Here is a 15,986-nt window from a genome sequence, read left to right on the forward strand (position 1 = left end):
CTGTTTCGTTTCCCCAAGGATCTTCCCTATCACCAACTTTGTTCAACCTAGTTATGGAACCTCTCACCACCTTGCTTCAAGCATCCAATGTACTTTTTCACATGTACGCAGATGACACCCAACTATATCTCAAACTACAATCCCCCAATGACATCTTACTACTGAACTCAACGATCAGAAGCACCCAATCCTGGCTTGCTGATAATCATCTCAAACTCAATGCTCTGAAAACAGAATTCCTGCTGATCTCACCTCCAGCGAAGATCTCCACCACGCAAACCTGGCTTAAACAGTTAACTGCACTCAATGTCCAACCCATCATAGTGGACTCAGCGAAATCCCTAGGCATAACTCTCGACTCCAACCTCAACATGCAGCACCATATCAGCAAAGCTACTAAGGGAGCGAACTTCCAAATCAATACCCTGAGGAAATTGAAACCCTTCCTACCAGCCAAAGACTTCCAAACTGCAGTACAAGCACTAGTAATCCCACGAATTGAATACGGCAGCACCGCCCTCTGCGGTCTCCCGCTAACAACCACTGCACCCCTAAGAGCCTCTCTAAACGCTGCAGCCAGACTCATCACTGGATCAAAAAAACACTCGCACATCACCCCTGACCTGAAAACACTGGACTGGCTGCCTTTTGAAGCCAGAATACATTTGAAAATCGCCTGCATGACACACAAGGCCCTACATCTGAGCTCTCCCGAATACCTCACTCAGAAGCTGTCAATCTCTAGCGGCTCAAGAAACACTAGAGGCACAAACAATCTTCTGCTAAAACCTCGAAGATTCCGGAAGGAAAAAACTTATAAACGCTCTTTCTCAGGAATGGCACCCAGGATCTGGAACTCACTCCCTCCTGAAACCAGGCTCATCTCCTCCATCACACTTTTTAAGAAAGAAGTAAAAGCTATTCTTATGGCCAAATACACTTGACGTATTAGCATGGAGCTGGAAAGACTCTACACAGAACTCTATGACTATGTATTTCACCTGTATGATTATCGCTACTGACTATCTATGTACGCATTCAACTGTAATATTTGTATTATTGATGTGTTGTACTACTTTGATCCCTCACGTACCTACCCTCCCCACCTAATATGTTTAATTCAACTCTCTTGTTGGTATTCCCGGCTTTGTAAAGAGCTCTGATATCTGCAAAGATCTTGTTCGCGCTATATAAAACTTTCAAAATAAATAAAATAAATAAACATAGGAACCCCTGGCCGATGGTCTTTATTGCCTGCTAAAGAAGTGTAGGAGGGAACAAGATAAATTACCAATTATACATTTTCCTTTCTCGTCAGACTAAAGGACCACAGACCACAGACTCCAGATTCAGGTTTTGTTCATTTATTACAAAGCCAAAAATAACAGAATATAGTCACATCTCAATACCAGAGTAAAAAGATACACAAATACTAATACAGAGCAAAGCCTACGAATATAGTTCATTTGACACAATAGGCATAACACAATGAGCTCCAAAATCAGAACACAACTAAGTGTAGACGCTGTGTCCAAATCTCTTTTCATTTGAATTTCAGTAAATAAAGAAAAGTCTGTCCCTACTCTACCTCTAGAGTGACATCCCTACCTAGCTTCCCAGTTGAATTCCCCTGAAAGGTGTCAGCACGTGTTGACTTCCTAGGAAGTACACTCACATTAAATGGGTCAAGTAGCGTACATCTATGGAGCTCGTTATGAGATGCTACCTTTTCTCATTCCAAAGCAGAAGTCCTGCAAATCTGTCCCTGTGCCTTATACGAAAAGACAAAGTTACATCGAGGTCTGCCGGGACCCCTCAGTCCTCGCCTCGCCGGAGGCCGACACCAATTAATGTTCCTCGGACGGGAGGACTGCCCTGGGGATTCGCGGAGGCCCATGCCTGGAGCTGGGACCGATGTGATCTCAGGATCATCATCTGATGCCTGCGGCTCACCATAGTCTCACCTGAGGTGGCCCGCTGAGTACCGTTGAAGTGTCATTACCGGCGTCAGGAGCCTGGTAGGGCCGTACAGTGCAGTCCCCCGTTGCTCACATGAGTTGGGCCTTTTCTAGAACCCCCCCGTTCAGCACCCGAGCAGCGGCTCCCTGCCGCTCACCAGAAGCCCGTTGCCGTGGCCCCGAAATCCACTGACCCGGAACTGCCCCAAGGTCGCTTTAGGCCTGCTGGGTCCCCTCAATCCTCTCCTCGCCGAGGGCTGACGACAAAGTTGGGCCACTGTGGCCCCGCTGAATCCCCACCCGGGACCTGGTTGGTCCGAGCAGTGGCTCCCCACTGCCTGCCCGAATCTTGCCGACTAAGACCACGCCTGCAGACTGCACTGAGTTCGCTAGATGCCGATGTGGGATTCTGAGCCTGCGGGGACCCCACACGCCTCGCCTGTGGTCGATGCTGAATCTGGGCCACCGAGGCCCCCTCCTGATCCTCGCCTGAGAACTGGCAGGTAGTTCTGAGCAGTGGCTCCACACTGCACGCCTGAGAATTCACCGAGATAACCCAGGGATCCCATGAGCCCAGCGCATCACTTGGGCCCAATGAGACCCGTGAAGTGGAGTTGCACAGAAGCCGTATGAGGCTGTTTCGATTTGATGGGGTACTTGTGGGTTCGGCAGGAGCCACTCTGTCCATGTTTTGCTCTAAACCTCCGATCGAGTTCTGGATCATTGCCTCCATTTTGAGTTGCGGTTGAGAGACGCTGCCGAAGGAAACAACAAACGGGGGTACTAGTGGTCTGTAAGGGCTTATGAGATAAATGCTTACTCAAAAAATGTTGTGTGCGTGTATGAGGACTACTAGGTGAAGAAAAGAAGAAAAAAAACATCAGCCCGCCCATTGGCGGAGCTTCATCATTTGGGATTTTTTGTGTAGACTGGTATCCACCAGGTAACTTGCTTTAGGAGATTGCAAGGGAACTACTGGTCACGGATCCACCAGTGATGAGCAGCCAAAAAGATGTTGTAGTAGGGGGCTGTGGGAAAACAAGGTGTTGCAGTTCTCAAAAAAGGTTTATAGTGATAATGTGATGTTAAAATTGACTATCACGGTGCCAAACACCTCTCTCACGCCAATATTCCTGTTATCTTGAGAAACAGCAGAATCCCCGAGTCTCCGAGCTCCCCAAGACCTCCCTCCTCAACTCACCAGCATTCAACTTCTGCCCGCCCCTATCACCAACCCTAAACCCCTTACCTGCATGCTCGTGAACTGCCGCTCGGCTGTCCGACATGCGACCGAAATCTCAGAAACCATTCTTAACGAGGATGCTGACATCGCCTTCCTCACTAAAACCTCGCTCAAAGTCCACTCTACACCCATCCTTGACCTTCTTCCCCCCCCCCCCCGGCTACTCTATTCTCAGAAAAGACAGACCTGAAAAAATAGGGGGAGGTCTAGCAATCATTTATAAAGAACTACAACTCTCCCCAATCAATAGCACTGACTACACAACCTTTGAATACTGAGGAGCCGAACTTAAAATAAAAAGCTCCCCCCAATACAACTTCATAACATCTACCACCCTCCTGGGGAACCTCTTCCCATTGCCGAAGAACTATCGGACCTTCTTACTAAATCGCTACTTTCCAACTCCACAAATCTCTTCCTAGGAGATCTTAACCTGCACTGGAATGAACCCGATGACCCTGCAATCAACCTTCTCAATAGCCTTCTAGAGATTAGCGACCTCAAGCAACTTTGCCACTCACCCACCCATGCCAAAGGAGCTGTTCTAGACTCCATAATTTCCAACCCTGATCTGACATCCTTATCCGACATCATCCCTATCGATTGGTCTGACCACCATCTCATTCTGTTCACGATCTCCCCTCCAGCCCCACCCGCCCCTAAAAAAAACAATAATATTACAACTGTGACCATAAATCTTAGGCAAATCCCCACTGGCGCTTTGGGACATAAACTGAAATCCCAACTCCGTCTCAACCCCCCCCTCTTCAAATGCGAATTAACTCACTGAGCACTTTAACAAAACTGTCTCTGAGGTTTTAGACCAACTCGCCCCTCCAAAAACGAAAACGCTAAAAAATGTCCGCTCTAAATCATAATTCTCCCTCGACCTTAATAAAGAAAGACGCTCACTGAGACTGACTGAAAGAACATGGAGACAACACCCTTCCCCATCCCATCTTGCCCTCCTCAGATTTGCAAGATCCTCCTACAAAACAATTTTTTTTGAAAAAGCATCATTCTTTTGTCTACAACTCTCTCGGGCCAAAAACAGACTTAGAGAACTGTTCAACATTATTAGAAATCAAACCTCACCTGCACCACCTAACCTGGTGGCCTCCATTAACAAATATGAAGAAATCAACAACTTTTTCAGTGGAAAAAATCGCAAAAATAGACCGTGCTTTCCTCGACACTCAACCCTCCCCCACCCATCAACACCCCCTGGATACGACACCCTATTCACCCCTCTCTTTGAACTCACCCCTGACTCCTTCACACCTCCTCCCATAGTACATCCCTCCTGAACCCCTTCCCACTATACTACCGCTTAAAAATAATGTCTCATGGCTTAACTTCTACCCCGTTTCTGAATAGGAAGTCTTTAACATCCTAGCCAAACTCAAACCATCCTCCCACACTAAAGACCCTCTCCCTTCCGCACTCGTCCAAGACCTCAAACACGGCATTGTCCCCTACTGGACCAAAATCATTAAGCTCTCCCTCTCAACAGGGAATGTTACCATCTCCCTTCAACTCGGACAAATCATTCCCATCCCGAAAAATCCCAAAGCTGACCCCAATGACCCTAACAATCTCTGCCCTATCTCCAACCTCCCCCTCCTCTCCAAAGCCCTCGAAAAATGCGCCCTACACCAACTGGACAAACACATTGACACATTCACCCTTCTAGACCCCCTTCAATCTGGCTTCCTACAAAGGTTTCAGCATTGAAACCGCACTGCTTAACATAGTCGATGATATCCACTTATCCCTGGACAAGGGCGAGACCTACCTACTCATCCTCCTTGACCTCACCGCTGCATTTGACACAGTCTACCACCCAACCTTACTCAATGCACTCAAAGATCGCTTTGGCATTAACGGCACTGTCCTTAACTGGTTCACATCCTACTTCCAACATGGAACCCAACAAATTAAAATTCAAAACAGCCTCTCTAGACCAACTTCTGTCTCCCTAGGTGTCCCTCAAGGATCCATCCTCTCTCCCGCCCTTTTCAACTTCTTTATGGAACCCCTTACCCTTATACTTAAACAAGCAAATATCAACTATCAACTGTACACTGACGACACCCAACTGTACTATAAAATAAAATCCCATGCCGATATCCTGCATCTTAACACTGCACTAACTAAGATCCAAACCCGGTTCCATAACAACCATCTCAAACTCAACCCTAACAAAACTGAGATCATCCTCTTCTCTCCCAAAAACAACCCTCTCCCCTTTCAAACATGGATCGCTGACCTTAATGCCCTAAACTGCTCTCTTTCCCTCGCCGAATCTGTCAAATCACTCGGCATCACCCTCACCAATAAACTCACACTCAACTCCCATGTAAAGAACTCAGCAAAAGGTGCACTTTTCACACTCCGGCATCTCAAAAAAATCAAACCTTTTATTCCAGCTGAAGACTTCAAACTAATTATCCAATCTCTGGTCCTATCCAAAATCGTCTACGGAAATGCCCTTCTCTCTGGTACTCCCAAAATCCACCTTGTCCCCATCAAATCCGTCCTCAACCTCGCAGCTAGGCTAACAACTAATTGTAAACGTTTTGACCGCATCTCCCCTGCCCTCTAGACCCTCAAATGGCTCCCTATCGAAGGCAGATCCTCCTATAAAATTGCATGTATTACTCACAAAGCCCTCTAATAGAACAGTCCAACCTATCTCACAACTAAAAACAAAAAAGCTGACTGTGCCCGAACGCTGAGAAGCACCAACACTCTTCTTCTCATACCCCCATTCTAAAAAAATAACACCTTGAAATCCCGCTCCTTCTCTAGCAAGGCCCCAACCATCTGTTTCGCCCTCCCCAAAGACCTTCAGTGCAACCCCTCCTATGACAGCTTCAAAACAAACCTTAAAATTCCCCTTCTCTCTAAATTTTGGGGTAATTAAATCCCGGATCCCCTCTCTGAATACTCCCCCCCTTCTTTAGGCAACCCCGCCTACCCCTCACACTCTCTCACCCCCACCCTCCTGACACCCTCCACCCCCCCATCCCCTCACCATACCCTCCCTCTCCCTAATATGTCCACTAAGTCCTCCTTGGCATACTGTAAAATTACTATTTATAACTACATTCTGGTTCTTTCAAGTTGTTTTCTGTTTATCTTATATGCACTCTGCTCAATATGTAATCTTAATTATTCCTTTAATTTTTGTATGACCATTTCTATAATTTGTTTCGTCTATTGCTTTTGTTGTTTTCTTTTTTATTATCATTGCTGATGTAAAGCGCTCTGATACCCTTGGGTGGAGCTAGCGCTATATAAAAACCTTTCAAACAAACTAACCCTTAACAGGTCACATGGTAAGTTATTCTATGAACATCTCCTTTGAGTAACTTTTCACAAACTCCAATTAATTTGAATCCTTCTACGACGACATTGGTTCCCAGGTTTCACCAGGCACGAAAGGTGTCCTCCCTTCTCTCTGTTCAAGTTCTTCAAAGACATTCCTCTCCTCCTGTGTATCTTCTTAAATCTAAAATAACTAGGTTGAATTCCTGCACCTGCAGTAGGGACGAAAGGAAACTTTCTACACACATATAAATTCTAATTAACTTATAACTTGAGAGCACCTCAAGTTGAAAAGTACAATGGTCCAAACTAGTACAAGCTAATGAAAGACTGAGGTTGCAGGCTCATGTGTATTCTGACCCAACAACTCACTGTGGATATGTTTGTTCTGCTGGGAGTCCTATGTGCTGTCTCAAAGAGACTGCAAAGTGACTTGTGCCGGTATTTGGCTTTGAAAATCTGATCACCCGAATTATGTGTGACAGAATCAGACAGTCTTGCTCTTTGCAGTCAACAGCAGTTTCAAACTGGGATTTGAGTCCATGTGTGTCACCCAGATTTCATGTATTGTAAAGTCTAGACTTGTAAAAACTTTGTGAAAAGCAGTAACTCTGGTATCATTTTCTCTTCAGAAACATAAACCTCAAACAACAAATCCATAAAGATATTAGCTTAAGGGTATTTGATAGCTGTCTAAATCGTTTCAGAGTGAATATTAGCACAAAAAGAGAGATAGTTGTCATCCTACACAAGAATCCCAGATATTTTACACAAATTATTTTTAAACTATCTGTTCTTGGTGGCATCTCTTTCCAAGCATACCATTTAAAATCTTGTAAACCTATATGCGGGCCACTTGAATTATGTGATTGTGTGGCTGTGGCGTTTTTCGCATAATTATACATTTCCCGCATTTGCCACATATAGCAACATCTGCTGCATAATCTGCAGATTAAAAAAAAATCTACCTCAAACGATTCAAAAGTTAATAAAAATGCAGTTACGCATGTTGCCGCGGAGTGGAAGGCTCAATGCAAAGGTTGACTTGTCCCTTTTCTGTTGCTTATTCCTGCATTGGAGTGTAAACTGGTACTATACCCGGCAAGCAATACCCAGGCAGTGTAAAAATAGCAAAATAATGAAGTAATACTATCTCAATTTGTGCCTTATCATACTGCATAATTTGCATTTTTTCGCTGCACAATTTACTAAACCCTGCCACAAAATGTAGCCCTCACCTTCCGCATAATTCCAGTGACCATGCCTATAAGTCTCAGATGCTACTTTTAATGCCAGCTGCTGCTTTTCCTCGATTAGCTATGCCTAGCTCGAACTTCAACAGAGGCTCTGCCAAGAAATGGAATGAACATGCACCCTTGAATAACAATATTCAAATTAGTGTAAAAAAAATTAGGAGCTCATAATATTTAAATAGGTAATTAGTTGGCTCAGCAAGAAGTATAAAATATAGTGCATTTTAAGTCCTCTCTGTAAAATGGAAACATGTTATAATATGCGGTGTACTGTGTAAAATACATTCAGAAATACTGCGCTATCAGTGTTTTAAAGAAGAATGAATGAATGTCCTCTTTTTAAAGAAAAATATTTATAACGCCGATAAGTAGTTTAGTAGAAACAGGTTTTACTGTTGCTGTCGGAGCTTTGCTGTTGTTGTATACCTATCGAAAATGGCGGCTCGACTGGGAAGTCGCAGAAGAGCGATCGAGGCAGGGACGGTTGGCACTCTTGTCCTTCTTCCGTGTCTGAACTGGTACCTGCGCCAGACAAGAGCAGTCGATTGCCGATCACCACGGTCTCTCGAGGGTTTTAAGCTGAGATGCTTGCTTTCGTGCGTTTTCTGGAGGATAACGTCTGTTATGTTGTGCCCGTTTCCTGCGTGCAGGACTTTCGGCCTCTTACTCTGACTGACTTTGACGATCAGCAGATCTATGATGTCTTCCGGGGCCCAAAGGTGGACGAGAGCAACGGCAAAGAGCAAACGGGGCCCAACCTGCAACGAGCTCAGATCCTGGCATTGGCAGGTGAGTTTCTGCCCATTCTTATGGGAGTCTTATGCCCCGGTGTTGTAGCATCCTACTTCACATTCTCAGTAGACATTTAAGTGCATCGTCCAAATTCGGTGTCATCAGTGCCTTATCTACATAGCCACCATGGCTGAACCATGTGAGTATATTTTCCTTTCCATGCACCTTTGCTAAAATGGATAAATGCATTGACACGTGTCGAGTGACATCAAACCTGTGTCCCTTATTTAATTAAATAGTCGCAGCAGCTCAGGAAAAAGTATACCAGATTGTAGTCTGAAGGGAAACTATTTAAAAGACCCAGATATTAGTTTATTGGATGGGGCGAATGATGTCAAACAGAATGGAGCTGTATTTGTGGTAACAGAAATAAATAAAACGGGGTAAGCTACAGGGTGTGTCCCGGGAAGAGGCTGCAAGACACAGGGAGGAGAAGAAGACCTGCAGATGCACTTGTAAAAAGTGCTTGTTAGGAAATGAAAACAAGCAACACAAGTGAAGAGGCTTGTGTTCCTGGTGGGAATTCGGTGCTCCTGGCTCTGTCCCAGAAAACACACTAAAGACAAGAGGATGTGGTGTAGCAGCCAGAGCTGCCAACTTCAGACCTGGGGACCACGGTTTAAGTATTGGCATTGGCTCAACATTCTCTGATTCCGGGCAAATCATCTAATCTCCCTGCGACTACAAAATATGAGTGTGGAATGTAACTGGTGCTCATGCACAGTGCATTTTGCTAAATTGCGAGCCAGAGAATTTAACTAGTTAGAAACGCATAACAATTATCCCTCCCTCACACGTCAAACCATAGAAAATGTGGTGAAATCAAATTACTTGCTGCTGGCTGTAAATTTTGTATTTTTAAACAACTAACAGGCTGTTTGTGGGTTTTGCAGCAATTTCTCTTAGTTTTTAGCACTGTGTAACAGCTCTGGTGGACTGGGTAAATAGTAAACAGTTTGAAAGAGGGGTGATTTGGTTTGAAGGAACGCTGCATAATGACGCTGTAAAGCAGCCTTACTTGGTACTCACAGCAAGATCCTGCCACTGCTGAAAGCCAATCTGCCAAAAGAGTTGAGTTCCATCTTGGAAGGAGGGGGAGGGGAGGTCATGGAGGGGTCAGGGTGAGAGAAGTGCAGGTACCAACGAAGGAAAGACGACCGAAGAAGATCTTGCTGATGGATGCTGCTCGCACAAAGTACATTTTTGAAAGGGTACAAAGCTGAAAACACAGTTTCCCAAATGTACATGATGCCAAAGCTCCAAGTTGTTTTCAAGATCTAAAAGTTGCCAGCTGCAGCCATTGTAGAAGCCATTGTAGAAGTCTTGTCTTGGGTATAGATGTTAAAAACGCCTTAGAGTAATTGGAAATAAAATAATGTTCACTTGTTAGGCAATTGGTTTGGTAATGTGCAAATCCATTGAAATGAATGGTGTCTTATGATGCAGTTGAACGTAGTGTATTTAGGGCATATGGCATCCTTGCTACACCTCTGCTGTATTTGCTTAAAGTGCCCTCCATTGAGACAGCTGAAAATGCAAGGCTTGGAGAGAGGGGAGAGGTAGTGGCTTTGTGGCCAGAGCTGCCGACTGTAGAGCTGGGAAACCAGGTTTGAGTCTTGGCATTGGCTCAACATCCTGTAAGCAAATCGCTTAATCTTCCTGTGCCTACAAATATAAAAATATGCAAAGAACTTGCACCAGATAAAAGAAATGTTAAATTTAGAAGCACAGCAGCACAGTCACCAAGAAGTTGTTCGAAAAAAGCAGCGAGCTGGTGTACTTGCTCATAATTAAAATAACAGAGACGTTTGAAGTAGATGGAAAGCTTTACTAAGGTCTCAGGACACTGATAAGTAGAAGACACAGAGAACAACAGGAAATAATATGCTACAACCAAAATAAACGGAGGAAAAGTATGTGGCAATCACACGAATGAATGAAAAGGAAGCGCTGGATGCAAGTCCCTTTGAAGATTTTTAATAAATTGAGTAGATTTGAAAAGTACAGTGCAATCACTGTGCAGGCGAAAACCTAAAATGGCAGAGAACCCTTTTGGTTTCAGAACTGTTAGTCCAGTGTTTAATGAACAATTCTGTATTGTGACCCGCAGCCTGTTCAGGTTACTACACAAAAGAAACACTTTTTTTCTATGGGATTGACCTTCCTGATCTTCTGTCCTTTTGAACAAGTGTTGTGTATCTTTCAAGATCATTCTAATTTAATTTGAAAGATGTTTTACATCAGTCGGGCCATGCTTATGTTTGAGGTCTAGAACCAACCCAGTTTGAGGCTGATGTTACACTCTGGTGTCTTCCTTTCTAGGTCTGTCATCTTGGGAGCACTATGTAAATGCATATCTGTGTAGGTTGTTTGTCGGGCACTATCTTGCTTCCTTCTTGCTTTCATCTGTGATCAGATAAGAACTTCTCTTTTTTGATCTGTTACATATCTGAATTCTTAAATGCGGGCCCCACAATGCACCTTCAGATCGAAGAACTACATGATCCCTTAGGCAGAGTTGCTTTGTCCTTATTCATGTGCCTACTCCCTATTTGTGGGAAAGTCCTTGAAACCCTTTTACAAACTTCCATTCTTGGTTCATTGTTCACTCTCCTCTGGCTAGTGAAATGCTACAACCATTACAGTATTTAGAGTGAGCACATCGGATGAAAGCTCTAGATTGAAGGCAGTCCTGTATCATAGCAACCTTCAGAAGGGTTCCCATTTACCTTTAACTGAACCTGAGCAATAAATGGTGATGGCCAACCCGTAGCATCGAGGAATTTCTTCCTGATGAGATCATTCTAGGAGTTGGGGTCGATTCCTGGGCTTCCCCCATGAAGTTGTGTCTACATCATGCTTAAGCAGTCATTACCAATCCAGGAGTGGCCCTATTCTAATTCGAGCAGGTAGAGAATCTTGTTTCGTAGTTCTGTCTTCCCAAGAGTGAATAACAGACTGCAGTGCAAGGCGTCGGCTTTTAGACTGGTGTGTGGACAGAGCTGCATCCACACTCTGCAATGGTCAAGGATCTAGCACTTCCACCAGTGGGCCACAGGTTTGTTTCATTCCCACAATTGCCATCTAAGCCTCTGGTGTTTTTTCTGATTGCAGAGCACATGCGTCTGAATCACTAGATTGAGCCTCACACACCTTTGAAATTCGTACTGCTTTTTAGGTCTTGTCTAGCGATGTAGCGCCAAGCGCTGCACGCTAGCGAGACTATTGTCGCTGTGTAGCTAGCGAAGTGGGACATGAGATGTGCACAACCTTACCAAAGCCATTGCAGACAATGGCTGTGACTGCGCGCTTTAGGAGACACGTGCTGTGAACGCGCGCGTCTCTTCTTGCGCGCTCCCACACTTTCACAGCGCGTGTCTCCTAAAGCGCACGGCCACAGCCATTGTCTGCAATGGCTTTGGTAGGCTCGTCAGCAATGCGTCCCCTCGCCGGGACACGAGGTGGACGAAGACGTCAGGGCCCGCTGCAGCAGCTCGAGGCACTCCAGCGCCAGCTCGACATAGGCTTGACGACACTATCATCATCATTCCAATCTTTATTTCGGCCATTTGGCCATAAAAGATAACAATACACATATACAATCACGATAAATCAGCACATTTACAATGTAAAACATTGGAATTACATATTATTAAAAATGCCTTAAAACTGTAAATCTTAAAATTAGGTGGAAACCAGCGTCTTTAAAATGCGGTTGCGGGTGTGCCAGACATTGGTAAAAAATTTTGCCAGTGCAAACACAGTTGGGCCTGAGACATCAGATTTTAAAATCCTATACATTGGGGCATATTCCCTGCAGCCCATGTTCCTAATCAATGGAAGAAGCCATTGTTTCCTCGCAACCCTGTAAGCTGGACAAAAAAGGGCCACGTGTAAATCAGTTTCCTCCGTGGCGTCACAGGCCGGACACTGCTTGGTGGAAGGAAGTGATGACCAGGAGCTGGTGAAAGACCGAAAGGGCAATGTGCCGTATCTCCACTGGAGAAACAGCTTTCTGGTAAGCACTGGGGAAATGGCGTCCAAAACCCCCTCAAACCTATATAGGTCCTTACTTTGTAAAAATACAGAGGATAATGACCCTTCAGCCTGGCTGTCTAGGACCCTAGCTCGTTTTTGTTCATGGTATGCATTGGCCAGGGATCTTTTAGAAATATTTGGTGCAGCATTGGCAGGGTCTGTCCATAAATCAGAGAACCCCAATTCCATACAAGTATTTTGGATGTGTTTTATCCAGGGGATCCGAAGCGCTTTTGGATGGGTCAATAGTTCCATCAATTCCGTCCTATAGTTTGCAAGATCGTTACTACTCCACAGCCTACGCCAGAAGGCTATGGGTCTCAAACCTATTTCTTCGGCTATTGGTCGTAGACCCAGATCAAGCCTCAAGGGGAGGAGCGGGGTGCTGGGCGGAAGCGCGGCTATCTGTCTGATGAAATTATTCTCCGTTAGTGACAGACTACGACAAGATATGTGTCCCCACAGTTCCGCCCCATACATGGTCGTTCCCCTAGCCTGGGCCTTGTATATCTGGATGAGCGACCCCAGCGGTCGGTATGAGGAACCATTCATCATCCGGGCGATGCCCCCAGTAGTTTGTGTCAGTTTGAGGTTTGCCCTACTCTGATGGGATCCCCAGGACATGGTTTCATTAAGAGTCACACCGAGGTATTCGAATGTGGAGACTCTCTCGAGCCGCGCTGCTCCTAATAACGGGTTCGGCCGCAGTTTTTGGCTCGGATTCAAAACCATAAACTTGGTTTTGGCCGCATTAATTTCTAACCCCCTGTCAGAACAGAAGGCCACAAATGAATCGAGGATCCTCTGTATCCCCATAGGGGTTTTAGATAGCAGCAGGGTGTCATCTGCAAACATAATTGCAGGCACCCTGCTGCCATTCAATTTGGGGGCGTCGGTGTAGTCAGTGGCATTCAGGTGGGCGAATACCCCGTTGACGAAGAGGCAAAACAGGGTCGGTGCCAACACACAACCCTGTCTTACCCCTCGGCCAACGGGGAATCTTTCAGTGAGTTCCCCGGACCTCCCACACCTCACTCGAGCATAGTTATTGTGGTGTAGCCTCTGCAAGATTAATAGGATGTCCGGGGGAACGCCCATCTCTGCCAGGACGCTCCAGAGTTTCCCTCTGGGTACCAGATCGAAGGCGGCCCGTAAGTCCACAAAAATTGTGTAGAGACTGCCGCCCTCGAATATTGCTGCCCTCCAGTAGATGATGTTCAATCTAAAAACCTGGTCCACTGTGGAAACTCCCTTCCTAAATCCCGCCTGGTAGGGACTAAGGACACCCACCTCTTCCGCCCAGTCCTGGAGCCGATTCAGCAAAACCCTGCCAAACAGTTTCTGCGCTACATCAATTAAACTGATGGGTCTGTAGTTGGCTGGGAGGAGAGGTGAACCCTTTTTGAAAATGGGCACCACCTCCGCCCCCAGCCAAGTACTAGGGATTTCCATGCCGCTAAGAACTCCATTGAAGAGAGCAGTAAGGTAGGGGGCCCAAACGATGGGCTCCTGCTTGAACAGGTCCCCGGGTAGGCCATCCAATCCCGGCGCCTTTCCCGAGGAGAGTCCTGCTATAGCAGCAGTGACCTCGCCCAGTGTTATTGGATCCCCTTCATAATCTGGCCAACCAACCTCGGTGTCAGTAATAAATTCTCCCGGCTCAGAGCTGTATAGGGACTGGAAATGTGCCTGCCACACCCCTGGAGCGATGTTTGGCTCAATTGCCGATTGGAGGTTTCCCGACCCCCCACTCACTATCCTCCAAAACAGGCGGTGGTCTTTAATCGCTAGGGCCTTAGTGAGTTCTTCCCACTGGTTTTCCTCCCATTCGGCTTTGGCGTGGGCAACGAGATTTTTATAGGCCCGTCTACTTTCTCTTAGGTTATCCCCCCCTAGACCCTCCTTGATAGATCTAAGGAGTTCCCCTTTTGCCCTTCTGCATGCTGGGTTGTACCATGGGGATTTGCATTGCCGCCCCCTACTTGGTTTCCGTATATTACTGAAGAGGTTAGGGGCCGCTGCTTTAATGAGGTCCTCATGAGCCTTACATAATTTCGCCTGGGAGTCTTTGTTAATCACCTCGGTCTCCAAACCCCCCACAATTTCCAAGATGGGAATTATCCCGTCGTAGAGCATGGGAAGTTTCTTCTTACTTGCAGCCAGATGCTCCCACCTGATTCTTCTCCTACTATTTTCTAGGAGAAGCGCAGGTTTGCTCCCCTCCAAAGCGGTCACGGGAGTCTGGAGGCCAGGGTGAACAAGGTCGAGCTCAAGTGCATTATGGTCACTATCTACCCTTTCCCTTACCCTAAAGTCCCGAATGGTTGGCCACTTCACTATTTGGGCCAAGACATAATCCAAGCGGGACTCTCTTCCCACTCTATTGTAGGTGGTTCTACTGGGTATGTCGGATCTAATTCGCCCATTGCAGGCTCTGAGTCCGAACTTTAGTGTAAGGGCTGTGATTTGTAGTGCAAGTGGGGTCCATGCCTTCGGGGGGGAGCTTCAACCGTGGGCACTGCCCATCTAGCCTCTTCTTCCATTGAGAATCCCTCCAGAAGACCTGGCAATGGCTCAAAGTGAGAATTAAAATCCCCTCCCACCACATAGGGTAAGTCACTTGGTAGCTCAGATAGATAGTTCGTAAGTTCATCTATGGGCGGTGATTCCCTGACAATTCCCACAGGCCTGGAATAGATGTTGATTAAAACAAGTTTAACTTGATTTGGCCAGGATAGTAGGACCGCAAGAATATCATCAGAGCTGACTGGTAGCCGTGTTACCTCACAGCCTAGGTGAGATGCGACCCAAGTTGTGAGCCCGCCTGACGGGCGGCCTTTACCCTCCCACCTTGCTGGGATAAAAAACGACTGATAGCCTTGGTGCACATAGTCTTGCCTTGCCCAGGTTTCCTGAAACATACAAACATCTCCAGTCTCAATGTAGTTTGCCCAGTCGGGGTCGGCCAATTTGTTAGCCATTCCGGCAACATTCCACCAAATTAGTCTCAAATGTTCAGGGGTGTCGGTTGCCGTGCCAGAAAGGTGGGCAGAGGCGTTTTCAAACAGTGGATCAGTTGATGGTTCAAGAGCATTGCCAACAATGGGGGCGGATGGCTCAGGGAGTCTGGGGGAGCCATTATCCAGAGTCACAGAGTTGTAAGTAGGCAGTCAATCGACCCCATCCAGACCATTCAGGCAGTTAAAGCGGTTAAAGTGGAAATAGGGCGTATCAGGTAATTGGAAATTTGGGAGTCGGGCATGATCTTTGTGTCTGTGTCTACGTTCCACCCTTGTCCAATCTTCATGCGGTGGATCATAATGCATGCGAATTGGAGGAAAGAAAAAGGATACTGGCAGGGTCTGAATAGTA

At 46.1% G+C, this 15,986-nt stretch overlaps 1 protein-coding gene across 1 annotated transcript in view; it reads left to right on the forward strand.

The window, feature by feature from the left end:
• The first annotated feature begins 8,287 nt into the window (after positions 1-8,287).
• BEND5 (BEN domain containing 5) overlaps positions 8,288-15,986 on the forward strand; it is a 112,107-nt gene continuing 104,408 nt past the window's right edge. Inside the window, exon 1 of the mRNA XM_078671387.1 lies at positions 8,288-8,573. Within this exon, the coding sequence (XP_078527513.1) occupies positions 8,369-8,573 (205 nt within the window). The 5' untranslated portion in view covers positions 8,288-8,368. The remainder of the gene's footprint in view (positions 8,574-15,986) is intronic.

This window comes from Lissotriton helveticus, chromosome 1_2 (assembly GCF_964261635.1).
Source record: "Lissotriton helveticus chromosome 1_2, aLisHel1.1, whole genome shotgun sequence".
NCBI lineage: Eukaryota > Metazoa > Chordata > Amphibia > Caudata > Salamandridae > Lissotriton > Lissotriton helveticus.